Genomic DNA, 15026 nt, shown 5'->3' on the forward strand with positions numbered 1-15026 from the left:
GTAAAAAAGACGCGTGATTAATAAATGAATTATATGAATGGTGATCACCTTGTTACGCGGTAAACTTGCCTTCATGGAGAAAAAGATAAATAAACTGAAAATCCATTCCACAATCTGTCACATGCATCTCTTTATTTTACTACTACTAAGATGAAAAGTAGTGGTAGTAGTGGTAGTAGTAATGGTGGTAGTAGTAGTAGTAGTAGTAGTAGTAGTAGTAGTAGTAGTAGTAGGTAGTAAAAGTAGTACGTATATTACAACTACTACAACAACAACTACTACTACTACTACTACTACTACTACTACTACTGTACTGTTTCCAAAGAGTGTGCACCCGCTTGTGTATTGAGTAATCAACTACATAATGAAAAAAATAACTTAGGCCTTTTAAATACAAGAATCTCGGCGAAATAGTCCCGTAGGCCTCCCCCCCCCCCCCTTTAATCTCACGGGGAAGGGAAGGGGGTCTGCCTATCTCCCGTAGTGGCTCAACACTCCCGTCGCCGCCGATAAGCTGATAAGGCAAATCAGTGACAACAAGTTCATACCTCGCGCGGCTTGACGGCGACCCACTTAAGTAATAATTTGTAAGGCGAGATTTTACGTGTACACACCTGACGCGGGGCAGACAGGTGCTTCCGGCCTGCCAAGACTACTACTATCGCTATTACTACTTCTTTTACTACTACTACAATTACTACTACCACAATTACTACTACTACTGCTATTACTTCTACTACAATTACTACTACTACTTCCAAAATTACTAATCTACATATCTACCCCCGCCCCCCCCCCCTCACACGCACACATACAAACAAACCAGCAATAAAAATGTGTCTTCACCGTTATTTAGGAGAAATACATTATTTATCATTATTAATATAACAGTGTATATAATTTCACCGGATACTTCCGCTTCTGACTCATGTAAAAATCATCAAACCGTCTTGCGCTGAAATTAGTCTCAGCATCAATATTCAGCAGATTGCAAGAAAATATGAATAAATAAAACGGGCTCTTTATATCTGGAGGAATTCGGTTCTGTATGAAAAGGCGTGTATTTGATTTATATGCTTGATGTTAAACGGTAAAGACAAACTATTATGCATTATCAGAGTTTGCATGATAGAACCAGAAACCCATGACGTTCAGTTCTGATGCCACCGTGTTTGAAACGGAGGGAAAATCTTATACAGAATTCTATAGAGGATGAATATTTTGGAGTTGCGTTGCAGCTCAGAAGGACACGACTTGATGCTTTACTGTAGAGACGCCTGGAACGGTTTTTCGTGTTGTGCCTCCCTGCCCGATCCTGCCTCAGGCCTTTCCTTCCCGGCACCTCCAGCCACCCCATCCCGAGCACCTCCAAACACCCCTCCTACCCTCCACCCTACCTTGCCTCAGCCCCTCCCTTCCCGGCACCTCCAGCCACCCCATCCCGAGCACCTCCAAACACCCCTCCTACCGTCCACCCTACCTTACCTCAGCCCCTCCCTTCCCGGCACCTCCCACCCCATTACACCTCAGCCCCTCCATTACCGGTACATACAACCACCCCATACTCCCAAAGCATCTACCTTCCCTGGCACCTCCCATCACCCCACCCTCCCTTATCCCTCCCTTCCCTGGCACACCTCCCACCACCCCACCCTGCCTGTGCCCCTACCTTCCCGGGCAACTCCCACCACCCCACCCTGCCTGTGCCCCTCCCTTTCCGGGCACCTCCCATTCCTATTCTGCTTCCACCCTTCCAGCTCGTAACCTTCCCTTGCCTGTAAATTTTCCCTGCACAGATTCCATTTAATGTCGCCTGGTCACTTGTCTTAATCGATCAAGATAAAATAGAAGAGGTACTTAAATAATACGAGGAAATCGAAAACAGGATATCACGTTTCATTTCTCTAGCGGTAAAATTTACCACCTGTAAGACATCAGATGTTGCCGGACAGTACTGGCGTGAGAGGCGGCGACTCACTGCACAAAACCGACTGCTTCCTGCTCTTCACCTTAAACGCAGAGTAAGGTCAGCGTTACTACAACATCTCTGTGGCAACAAGTATTTGGGTGCTGGGCTTTCATAAGCCTACCCCTTATCCCCCTTCCCCCTCCCGATGGGGCAACACACGGCGGGCACATAGCTATGGTCTGAGTGTTGGGTTTTCTAGGGCGCCACGCGGCGCCAATGTAATCCAGGCCCTGAGCCGGAAAGACTTACTCCCTCGCCAAGTGGGCGGCCAAAATGCTGGGAATAACCACTTTCAGGGTGAGAACATGAGTCGTCAGTATCGTAGATCTTAATTGAATTATAACTCGTCTGACACTGTGATCACTGTCAAACTTTTATTAAAGATCATAAATTATGTAACATTGTAACGACAGCCGATGTTACGCTGTCCAATCTTAAAGAAAGAGAATTAAAAACATTACAGGCTCTTTTCTTCACATTAGGACTGTGCCGTTCACTCTGCACCGCAAGACTCTTTACTGTAACGAACAACCGCAGCCTACAAGTATACACGTTTAGTGCCTTCTATAACACATGCTATTGTATTGGAATATGTATTGCAATACAAGAGCATGTGTTATAGAAGGTACTAAACGTTTATACTTGAATGTACACTTCAATGTATGTATGTATGTATGTATGTATGTATGTATAGATATTACATGTGTGTGTGTATGTGTGTGTGTGTGTGTGTGTGTGTGTGTGTGTGTGTGTGTGTGTGTGTGTGTGTGTGTGTGTGTGTGTAAATGATATAAATGATTATATATATATATATATATATATATATATATATATATATATATATATATATATATATATATATATATATATATATATATATATGTAAGCATAAATTTTTATTTATTTAACCTTATATTTCATTTCATGTTCGTCACACTTCCTCCGTAATTGGTGTCGCCGCCAGGGCCGCGGCACCGTGAGGGACGTGGCGGGCCGCGGCACCGCTGCCAGGCTGGTGGGGCTCGTGGGTCAGGTAGTGGGACGGGGACTAAGCCGATCCTACGCCTGGCCAACGTCTTGTCTTTTTTTATTTTTTATCTGTGGGGGCTTTATACCAACCAGAAGAAATGCACAGTTCAGTCTCTAACCTTTTCAGTAAAGCAGTGCTGCTAATGATTATGCAGGTATTATTATCATTTTTTTTCTTCTGTGTGTGTGTATTTGTACGCGCGCGCTGAAGAGGCAACTTTTGCTGGTGGAGACCCGCCAGGAGCGGTGTGGCTGGTGGCAGGGGCCGCGTGAGTGTCGTCACGCCAGTGTTTCCCTGACCCGCCGCTGTAGGCCGGTGTGCGGTATGGACGTGAGCCACACTTATAGATCTTCCTGCTGCTGCAGTAATCGGTCTCCTCCACAATAATGAGGCAATTAACCTTGGATGCACATTTTTTACCATCACTCGTATAAATGCCAACTTATTGCAGCTGTTGTCGTAAAACATTCGCCTCCCGTCAGCTGGGCCGGCCAACCTTTGATTGTGAAAAGAGATTTGTTGCACGAAGATACATAAAGATCCGGGACTGGGATTTACAGCCGAGTTACCCTTTCATTTTTTAATCCTTTATTTTACATTAACATGAACTTTTCTCCACAATGTTGTTTTCTTGGATTAATAAAAAACGGCTGCTGCATAGAAAGTTGTTTTATTGTCCACCGATATTTTTCATACATACAAAAAAGGCAAATCACAGTCTTTCTAGTATGCCAAAAAGTCTCGTATTTCTCGGACTCGTCAAACTGCCAATTAAAAGAAAAAAAAAGCTGTATTTATTATTAAGTTTTCCTCTTCTAACCGGCTTTTGCAGCGCGCCACAACGACACAAAATAACAGCCATTCTATAACTCCTGGAACCTTAAGAAAGCGCCCTCTCATCCCTCTTCGCCCCCCCGCGTGAAGCCTCAAGACAACATAAACTTGTCTGCCACACGTACACAAGTTTTGGAGCGGCTCCCACCCATCAGTTGTTTACCGCGGCAGGCGAGCGTGCGTCATGCCTGGGAAGCAACACTGTTCTCGCTGACGACCGCTGCAAAGGGTTGGCCACGAGGGGCGATGTTGGTGCTGCTGCTGCTCAGTGTATGCGTGTGATGGGAAGCTATGTGGCCTATTCTTCTTATGCATTTTTTCTTTTCCTCATTATCTTCCTTCTCCTCCTCCTCCTCCTCCTCGTCATCTTCACCATCATCCTTTTTCAACATACTAGTTTACTACAGCATAAAAAAAATTGCACCTCCACCTCTTTCTGTGTCTCAGGTTGGTGTATTCAATCCTCTTCCAGCAAATGTTCTAATTTCATCTCTCTGCCTGATTTTAAGGCTGCCCAGACTTCCCTTACAATTTCAGGATGGCTTATCACTCTATTACTGTTTGTCTATTTGTTACCATTTTTTTTTTTTTACATTGTGGCCTATTGCGCCGAAATAATAATAGTTCCATGCCCGATATGACCTGCCCAAGTCCAGTTCTTATTCAAAATGGTCGTTCTAATATCCTCAACTTTTGTCTGCTCTCTAATCCACGACGCTTTCTCCTCCCGCCACTCCATCATGCCCGGGATTTTCTCTCTATTCCTCTCTGTGCGCTCAGACTTTTCTCTAAATATCTTCCGCGGGGTCAGTTTCTAACTAAGTATGGCGATGGGCGATTCATTAATTACAGACTTTTCTCTTAAGGGGGAGTTACAGATTGTTATTCAGAGTATTAATGTTAACCACCGCCGAGTGGCTTAAAACTACCCACATGCTGTCCTGAAGACCACCCATCAACCCGGACTCTAGAGGAAGCCGTCCAAGCGAATCAAGAACGAGTTCCGGGGGGCAGCATGAGCCAACGCAAGATGCCGCCACTATAAACACTCGCCTGCGCCAGAACGGGCTGGGCCGACCATCAGGCCCCACCTGGAAGAAGCCTTGGGCCGACCATCAGGCCCCACCGGGAAGATGCCTACCGGCGCAATAGGCAACAACGTAAAAAAAAAAAAAAAAAAAAAAGTCCATCCCATTCATATTCTTTTTTTTATTTCCTTTTCGCGGTCTGGGTTTGCTATTATTGTTTGTCTTAGACGTATTTCTTTACTTTCTCAGGTGTTTCATTCACGGTCATTGTTTGTTGTCCTGCCAACTGATTATTAAACGACGTCTGCTTTCCTCAGGCATCCTTTTAGGCTCTGTGAAGTTCCTCAGTCATTCTTGGTAAGTTTTTTCTCAGACTCACAAAGGAAAACTTTGTCATGTGCGCACCTAAGGTTGTTAAGTAATTCACTGTCTATCTTGATTCCCATGTAATCACACTCTAATTTCTTAAAAACCTCATCTAAGCAAGCCGTGAATAGTTTTGAAGATCTGGTGTCACCTTGCCTAACGCCTATCTCAATGGTATTTTTTCGCTTTCCTTGTGGAGTTTAATGGCTGTAGTGCTCTCTACATCATCCGCCTCCTTTAAGTACGGTTCATCTACGCCCTGCCTCATGAGTGCCTGTAGCACTGCTGAAACTCTGAACCAAATGCTTCCTCACAACTTGTGGAAGCCACGCAGAGTGGTGTTTTGTAGGCTTACTCGGCAGGTTTTTCGACAGCTTAACTAATGGCGTGGATTGGGTCAGGTATTGAGTATCCATGGCGGATTTGAACTGAGTGTTGCACCTATTCTGTTTTTTTTTTTTTTATCGTAGTGAATTTTTTTTAGGACTAAGGACTAAGTGATTGATAGTTCTTTAAATTTCTATTTCGCATTCTTTATGAATCAATATAAGTATGACATTTTCCCCAGCTCTAAAAACTCTGGAAACAATTTATATATACCTGAGCTACTTTTTTAAAAGTATGAACTCGCCTGAATCTTTGATAGGGTCTATAGTTAAGTCATCTTATCCCCATGCTTTGCATTTCAGTGAATCTTTTACTTTTGTCTTCACAGTCCTCCACCAGCAGCACGAGGGTGGCTGCCAGGCCCCGCTCTCCCCGACAATAACCTAAAGGGAGCCGTGGGCGCAGCGCGTCACGCCGATGGACGCACGGCGTTTACCTTCGCTGAGAGGGGCACCTGCCATCATCGCCTCTACTCCAGGAGTGTCACGTGTACTTACCTCGTCCGCCAGGTCCTTGAGGGGCTGGTAAGACGTCTGTGAGCTGCTGCCGGAGAGCTGCTCAGGCACGAATCGCTCCAGCACCTTGAGGGCATGGTCGAGGGCCGGCCAGTCGCCCTTGGTGCTCAGCAGCATCACTCTGCTTCGCTGCTTCTGAATCAGCGCCTCCTGATCCTGACTCTGCCCGGACTCGCTGCCGCCCATGCCGTCATCCGTGTCCTTCCCTTTGTCCTGGTCACCACTGTCGATGCTGCCGCGGCGTCGCCCGCCCTTCCCATTCTCGCCTTGGCGTCCATTGTCCAGGCTGCCGCGCCTGCCGCCGCCCGCGTTGCCTTGGCGGCCGCGTCCCGTCGACGTCTGGGTGATGGGCAATCCGCCTATTGTGGCCACGTCGGGGCCGGCAGAAGGCATATTTGCAGCCGACGGCTGGCCGCGCCGCCCTCCCACAGGCTCTGGGCCGCCAGTGTCACCACCTTGCTGGGCCATCCGGGAGCCCTTGACGGCCTTAGAGTCAAACACCTGCGTGCCGTAGCGAGGTCTGCCACCTCGCTCCGGGGGTCCGCCGTCCGGCGGGCCCGATTGTCTTTTATCGCTCATTGCGTCACTTTGCTACTCCGTCAGCAGCGCACAGCTCCTCAGCACCACGAGCATCGTCACCTCGCCGTGAGTTGCGACACAGTGTGGTGGGGCCCCGCTCCTCGTGTGGGGTGTCCCGTGCGTTCCGTGCGACCACTCTGCGACCAAACGATCAACTGCTGCCTGGCGGTCCAGCCCACGCCACCTTGGCCCCTCCCAGCCCCTCCCTCCACCGCCGCCGCCACCACCACCACCCCTCGTTATCATGCATCCACCCGGGCCATAAACACTCGCCCTCCCCGGGATGAACACACTAGTGTGTTGGGGCGGGCAGCACCACGCCCCCCGCGACCCCGTCACGCTCGTCGCCGCCACCGCTTGGTTATGCGTAATGCTCCACAGAAAATGTCTCTCTCCAGAACAAACAGTGCTGTACTTGTGACTCCCTTAGCTGTAATCAAAACCACGATTTTCAAAAAAAACTTTAATGAAAGAATGAAAGATTTCCTTTTCAGTTGACTCCGTTGCATGTCTTATCTAACGCCCACGTAACATGTGTTACGAACACTTTTCAGAGTGCAACTGATTGATGAGGCAAATGATAATGAACATGATGCTAATGAAGGAAAACATGACGATGAAGACGGCGAAAACTTCTACGGAGTTTTGCTGTGGACGTAAATCACTTTCTTGGTTTGTTGGGCTGAAAGTTGTGTCGGTGCGGCGTGAGGGGCGTGGCAGCGGCCAGGCAGGTCACGGGCCGTGCCTCATGACGCCCTGACGGCGCGGCCATCTGAGGGAGGCGAGGTGGAGGGCGCGGTAGGCAGGACGAGCCCCAGGCTGTCTTCATGTGCTGCTGTAATAACTCCACTCCAGCGGCCGAGCACGAGAGGGTGAAGCCTTACACTTGCCCTCGTTCCAACTTTATCCCGGGCACGCAAGCCTCGGCGAGAACAATAATTGGAAGGAAAAGTAAAACTCGCATAATCATTTTCTGGATAAAAAATTCGCAACAACTAAAGACGCTTTTTCAATCATAGAATACACGTTAAACTTCACTTCGTCCTCATTTTTATTTCCGTCTTTTCCTGCCTCCATACGGCGGCAGGAAGTGACCCTCAGCGGGGTACACTAAGCCAGCCATGACATCCGACTCGCCACTGTTTGCCTTACAAAAAATTTAAAGACAAATTATTTTTCCATCAACGATAAGAAAATAGGTAATTCCTGTACCCTCAGCCCTGACCCACATCACAGCCAGGCAAGACTTAGCGACCAGGCGAGACCAAAACTGGCAGTCCCTCAATGGGTCACACACACACACACACACACACACACACCTCCTGCCCCACGTCTTGACCCATGCCCTGCCCCACGTCCTGCCCCACGCCTTGACCCCCTCCCTGCCCCCCCGCCCAGCCCCACGTCCTGCACCACGCCCAGCACCACGCCCTGACCCATGCCTGGCCCCCAACCCCGGAGCTGCGTCATTGTAGTCATCTCATACAGCAAACGACACGCAAACTCGTGTATTATGGGAAGGAAATATTTGTTTTTTCCATAATCATGAATAATAGTCATGAGCAACGTTGGCGGCAGTGGCAGGTTCTGTTGAAATCGCTGAGAAAGGAAAAATAATTGCGACAAAGGTGTTTACAATAAAAAGTTAATATTTTCACTGCACGTTAAGATAAATAACAACAACCATAAAACACATGCAGATACCAAGGCTTTGATAACAGTGACGTGTTCTGCTTATATGTAACCATTTTATGTCCGCCTAATGACACCGCAAAGCCGGGGAACACACAGCAGCTGGAGGAGGTGACTCTTTGCCCCACACAACACACCAACGCTCAGACAACAAATGGGAATTAAAAAATCATTATCACTTCGTAACCTAACCTGGATTTCATGTACATTCCGGCGAGGGATCAGATTGATGAGTTAGATCATTTTAGCTTTGAGCAGATTCCGGCCTTTGTGCCACACTGACAATAAGCTGCTATATCTCTATATATAGATGAATAAATGTAAATATACAAAGTAACCCTGTGTCGTTTCTAATAGTCTGATCACGTGAAGAACACATGTGTGATTTCCCCCACGGTCTGATCACGTGCTGGACCCCGTGATTAGCGACTGGTACCCTCCCGGAGATAACTTTGGAACACATTTAACCATTATGCAGGTAGTGCTCGGGTTGTCTCCTTGAGTGGAGGAGGCCAAGGGGACTCCTAGAGTTCGTGGCTTGAGCCAGTCGATAAATCCTGCCAGGAGGTACTCGGGATGGGAAGGAGACCTCTATGGAGACTTGCCTGGATGGGCGAGACGACGTGCCCCCCGACGTAAGCCCCTAATGATTGATTGTTTGATTGATGGGACCTCACACACCACCACACATTTGTCAGGGGCTGGGGGGGGGGGGGGGGGGGGGGGGGGAAGGATGATGGGTCAGGGGAGTGACAGAGGGTGGAGGTTTTCTAATAACAATTTAAAACAAGAAGTGGATTTGGAGAGGAAGGCTGAAAACATAGTGGCAACCCAGTTACTGTAAGAGTTAGGGCAGACAAGGAAACAGGCGGAGAGACGCTGGAGAAACAGTACCCGCTCTTTGTCAAGGAAAATTCTTTCGGTCCGAGCCAGGTTTGAACCTTAGTCTGCCGGGGGTCAAAATGGTAGAGCCTCGGTCAACTGCTTCACGAGAGCGGTGTGAGTGTGTGTGTGTGTGTGTGTGTGTGTGTGTGTGTGTGTGTGTGTGTGTGTGTGTGTGTGTGTGTACTTATAAAAGCATATAGGAAATACGAACGGAAGAGACAAATAATGATAAACGATTATCTTCACTAGGAGACCATTCACAAGGGTTACATACTTAACATACGTATAGCCTGCGTATGTATTAATGTGACGTAACGAGTTAAGAATTAGCGAAGTCATGACTATATAAAGTCGTTCTAGATCATAAGAGGACCCGCCCCTGCTACACAGACACACCATGAAGCGGGGGTCAGCCATGTCAACACTCACGTGCCGGTGCCGCGGCGGGGGAGTCCAAAAGCCCTTTCACACCGGGCGGTGGCTGCGTCGCCGTCCGCCGAGGTGCTGCGAGGGCCGCCATGACGCCCGAGTCCCCCGTCAAGGCGAGCGCTGGCCGGCCTGAGGAGACAGAAAACTAAGGTCAGGACACACTGCCTTAAAATTGCGGCGGCCTGGCCATCCCCAAGGCAGGGTATTAAGCCAACACAAAGCTACAAATCAAACGTGGAAGGGGCGGTCACGAGGTGTTATCCGGGAAGGCTGAATATTTACGCGGTGATCTGAAACAGTTACAAGTAGGCTGCGAATCTGTCGTATTAGGGAACAAGTTCTTTACAAATTAAAATAAAATGAGTATGAATAAGAAATATCTTGTAGTCCTTTGTCACTACCAGAAGTCTCCCCATTGCCATACCTATGGCGGAGCTACCATAGTGATGGCAATGGGGAGACTTCTACCAGTCTCATCCTGGACTACCTGCCTAGTGATGATCACATCCCTCAACTTGTCGTTGTCTTCGCCCTCATATATATATATATATATATATATATATATATATATATATATATATATATATATATATATATATATATATATATATATATATGGGAGGGGAGGCGGTGGCTGAGTCGACAGCGTGACGGCGCCGCGTTCAGGACGACGGAGTTCAATCCCCGCCCGGTGCCACCAAGCTGGGATTTTTCAACAGCCGCCGAGTGGCTTAAAACTACCCACATGCTGTCCAGAAGACCACCTATCAACCCGGATTCTAGATTCTAGGATTAAAGATGAGCTCCGGGAGGGCAGCATGAGCCAATGCAAGATGGCGCCACTATAAACACTGGCCTGCGCCACAACGGGCTGGGCCATACCATCAGGCCCCTCCAAAAACAAGCCTACCGGCGTCACAGGCGAAGACGTAATATATATATATATATATATATATATATATATATATATATATATATATATATATATATATATCTATATATATATATATGTGTGTGTGTGTGTGTGTGTGTGTGCATATATAAAAACATAGATAACACTGATTAATTGGTCGGGGTAGGCGGGCATGGTGTCGCAACTCTTATGGCGCCAATCTTTTCCTTAAAAATTACTGCACACACGAGATCTATAACATCAGGTGTACGTGTCTAAACCCTAGACCAGTACGATGGTTAGACTGATATATGTATATGGGTGGATAGACAGATAGATAGGTAGATAGATATAAATATATAAAATAATATCTAGATTGATTTATAAATACAATGATGGCATTAGAGTTAAGAAGACTGTTGGATAATATATAATCAGAGCGCTTAAATCAAAAGGAATAACATCATCATTAAGAAGCAAAAACAGTGAAAAAGCCTTAATTGTAACGTCCATTAATTCCATTGTCCATTAATTCCACTGTTCATTTTTTCCCCGCGTTGAGTAGTAAGGAGTGGTCATTAGCATGAGGCTGCACCCTCGCCGCCGCCCGCCAGACACGTCCACGCACCATCCTCTCCTTCCCTCCCTCTCCTTCCCTCCCTCTCCTTCCCTCCCTCTCCCTCTAAATCAGCCATTTACTCTCACATTCTCCTCTATACTCTCTCCCTGCTTCCCCTCTTCCTCGATGTCTCCCTCCCCCCCAACACTTCCTACCTCATTGCCTCCCTTCCTGCTTCCCCTCCTCCTCAATGTCTCCCTCCCCCCCCCCCACACTTCCTACCTCGTTGCCTCTCTCCCTGCTTCCCCTCCTCCTCAATGTCTCCCTCCCCCCCCCCCCACACTTCCTACCTCGTTGCCTCTCTCCCTGCTTCCCCTCTTCCTCAATGTCTCCTTCCCCCCCCAACACTTCCTACCTCATTGCGTCCCTCTCCCTGCTTCCCCTCCTCCTCAATGTCTCCCCCCCCCCCCACTTCCTACCTCGTTGCCTCTCTCCCTGCTTCCCCTCCTCCTCAATGTCTTCCTCCCTCCCCCACACTTCCTACCTCACTGGCTCCCTCCCGCTCGCCGTGCCTCCCTGCCGCTTCCCTTGTTCCTGCAGTGAACAGTTTCCCTTCCCTTCCCTTCCTCTCACAGTATTCCTTCCCCTTCCCCTTCCTTCATCAGTAAGTCTTTTCTGATTAATAAGATTAATACGAGAGAGATTTCACTTCTTTTCAATTCCTTTTCACTTTTAATTCTTCTTTATTTTCTTCACGTTAGATGATAAACAATGACTTCACTCGCCTCCTTGGCCTCCCCAAAAAAAAAAAATCATGTATCTCCCGTAATTACTTTGGTAGGTTGGCATTACCTGGGTCACTGAATTTGTTTTTTGCCGATGATACAATAATCCTTGCGGAGTCGTTGGTGGTTCTGGTGATGGCTCTTGGGGAACTGCACGAGGAAGCTAAGTACTTGGGAATTCAGTTCTCCTGGGCCAAGACCAAGGTACAGGTGTCTGGAGGCTTGCTGGATGAAATAGTACAGTCTGTTCATGCGTGTGGCGAGGACACTGAGATCTTAGAAAATTTCACACACCTTGGTCAAGTAGTTCATATTTTCTATCGCCTAATTCCACGTCGTGAGAGCCGATTACGTTTCCGCTGTTGTTCGTCTACTGGTTTGTGTATTAATTACCTAATGACTCCAAACGAATTGATTCCAAATACACATAAGTTCATCCGAGAATTTCTTAATCTGATCAAGCTTTGTAACACCCGTGAGCCGTGCTTAGTGAGGACCCGTAACCCCGAGACACAGGGCCGCCGCAGCATCCGGAATACCACAGTTTACCTTCGCCCGGTTTCCCCAGGTACCCATTTATCGACCTGCCCGAAAGGGAGGATGAACAGCTGTGCCATATTCTTAATCCGGTCTCTCTCTCTCTCTCTCTCTCTCTCTCTCTCTCTCTCTCTCTCTCTCTCTCTCTCTCTCTCTCTCTCTCTCTCTCTCTCTCTCTCTCTCTCTCTCTCTCTCTCTCTCTCTCTCTCTCTCTCTCTCTCCACATTCTTCCTCCCTCTCCCCCTCTTTCACATCTGGTTCTCTCTCCCTTCCCTGAACAGTCATTTTACCTCCCTTCACCCTCCTATGTGCAAGCTTCCTCCCTTCTCCCTTCTTGCCCTTTTCTTCATAAACACGCCTTCTCCCTTTTTTTCACCCTTCCCATGCACAGCCTTACCCTTTTCTCCCTGTTTTCACGCCCTGGCTGTTACTCCCTCCTGCAGCCGTCTTTTTCCTTCCTCCCTCTCTCCCCTGCACAAGTTGCCATCCTTCCTCCCTTCCTCCCCCAGAGCCGGTCTTGTTTCGCTCCCTCCAAGACCCAGCACTGCCTGACTACCTCCTCAAGCCGTCTTCTCATATCCACCACTCGCCATCAAAGCCTCTGTGCCTTCCCTCCTCCTCCTCCTCCTCGTCCTCCTCCCTCGCAGAGCTTCTCTTAAAAAGTTCTCTTCCTCCTCCTCCTCCTCCCTTCCTAGTGACACCGCCTTCTTTCATCCATCAGCAGCAGCCCCTCTTCCTCTTCAGCACAGCACACACCCTTCCTTTCCCTCGTTCGCCCCTTGCATCTATTTCTTTCTTCCTCTCTCTATCCCCAAACAGCCTTTCACACCCTTCCTTTCCCTCGTTCGTCCCTTGCATCTACTTCTTTCTTCCTCTCTCTATCCCCAAACAGCCTTTCACACCCTTCCTTTCCCTCGTTCGCCCCTTGCATCTATTTCTTTCTTCCTCTCTCTATCCCCAAACAGCCTTTCACACCCTTCCTTGCCTTCGTTAGGCCCTTGCATCAACTTCTTTCTTCCTCTCTCTATCCCCACACAGCCTTTCACACCCTTCCTTTCCCTCGTTCGCCCCTTGCATCTACTTCTTTCTTCCTCTCTCTATCCCCAAACAGCCTTTCACACCCTTCCTTCCCTTCGTTCGTCCCTTGCATCTATTTCTTTCTTCCTCTCTATCCCCAAACAGCCTTTCCACCCTTCCTTTCACTCGTTCGTCCCTTGCATCTATTTCTTCCTTCCTCTCTCTATCCCCAAACAGCCTTTCACACCCTTCCTTCCCTTCGTTTGCCCCTTGCATCTACTTCTTTCTTACTCTCTCTATCCCCAAACAGCCTTCCACACCCTTCCTTTCCCTCGTTCGTCCCTTGCATCTACTTCTTTCTTCCTCTCTCTATCCCCAAACAGCCTTCCACCCTTCCTTTCCCTCGTTCGCCTTGCATCTATTTCTTTCTTCTCTCTATCCCCAAACAGCCTTTCACACCTTCCTTTCCCTCGTTCCTTGCCATCTATTTCTTTCTTCCTCTCTCTGTCCCCAAACAGCCTTTCCACCCTTCCTTCCTTCGTTCCTTGCATCTATTTCTTTCTTCCTCTCTCTATCCCCAAACAGCCTTTCACACCCTTCCTTCCCTTCGTTCGTCCCTTGCATCTATTTCTTTCTTCCTCTCTCTATCCCCAAACAGCCTTTCACACCCTTCCTTTCCCTCGTTCGTCCCTTGCATCTATTTCTTTCTTCCTCTCTCTATCCCCAAACAGCCTTTCACACCCTTCCTTCCCTTCGTTCGTCCCTTGCATCTATTTCTTTCTTCCTCTCTCTATCCCCAAACAGCCTTTCACACCCTTCCTTTCCCTCGTTCGCCCCTTGCATCTATTTCTTTCTTCCTCTCTCTATCCCCAAACAGCCTTTCACACCCTTCCTTTCCCTCGTTCGCCCCTTGCATCTATTTCTTTCTTCCTCTCTCTATCCCCAAACAGCCTTTCACACCCTTCCTTTCCCTCGTTCGTCTCTTGCATCTACTTCTTTCTTCCTCTCTCTATCCCCAAACAGCCTTTCACACCCTTCCTTTCCCTCGTTCGCCCCTTGCATCTACTTCTTTCTTCCTCTCTCTATCCCCAAACAGCCTTTCGCACCCTTCCTTCCTTTCGTTCGTCCCTTGCATCTACTTCTTTCTTCCTCTCTCTATCCCCAAACAGCCTTTCGCACCCTTCCTTCCTTTCGTTCGTCCCTTGCATCTACTTCTTTCTTCCTCTCTCTATCCCCAAACAGCCTTCCACACCCTTCCTTACATTCGTTCGTCACTTGCATCTATTTCTTTCTTCCTCTCTCTATCCCAAACAGCCTTCACACCCTTCCTTCCTTTCGTTCGTCCCTTGCATCTACTTCTTTCTTCCTCTCTCTATCCCCAAACAGCCTTCCACACCCTTCCTTCCTTTCGTTCGTCCCTTGCATCTATTTCTTTCTTCCTCTCTCTATCCCCAAACAGCCTTTCACACCCTTCCTTCCCCTTGTTCGTCCCTTGCATCTATTTCTTTCTTCCTCTCTCTAT

The 15026-nt window shown here is 48.1% G+C and overlaps 1 protein-coding gene across 2 annotated transcripts in view; it reads right to left on the reverse strand.

The window, feature by feature from the left end:
* The window catches only part of LOC126981302 (serine/threonine-protein phosphatase 6 regulatory ankyrin repeat subunit C-like), a 120228-nt gene extending 112523 nt beyond the window's left edge, over positions 1 to 7705 (reverse strand). For both annotated transcript variants that reach the window (XM_050832232.1, XM_050832231.1), the window contains exon 1: positions 6112 to 7705. In XM_050832232.1, coding sequence (XP_050688189.1) covers positions 6112 to 6708 — 597 coding nt within the window. In that variant the 5' untranslated portion in view covers positions 6709 to 7705. The remainder of the gene's footprint in view (positions 1 to 6111) is intronic.
* Positions 7706 to 15026: the final 7321 nt, after the last annotated feature.

This window comes from Eriocheir sinensis, chromosome 47, assembly GCF_024679095.1.
Source record: "Eriocheir sinensis breed Jianghai 21 chromosome 47, ASM2467909v1, whole genome shotgun sequence".
Lineage (NCBI taxonomy): Eukaryota > Metazoa > Arthropoda > Malacostraca > Decapoda > Varunidae > Eriocheir > Eriocheir sinensis.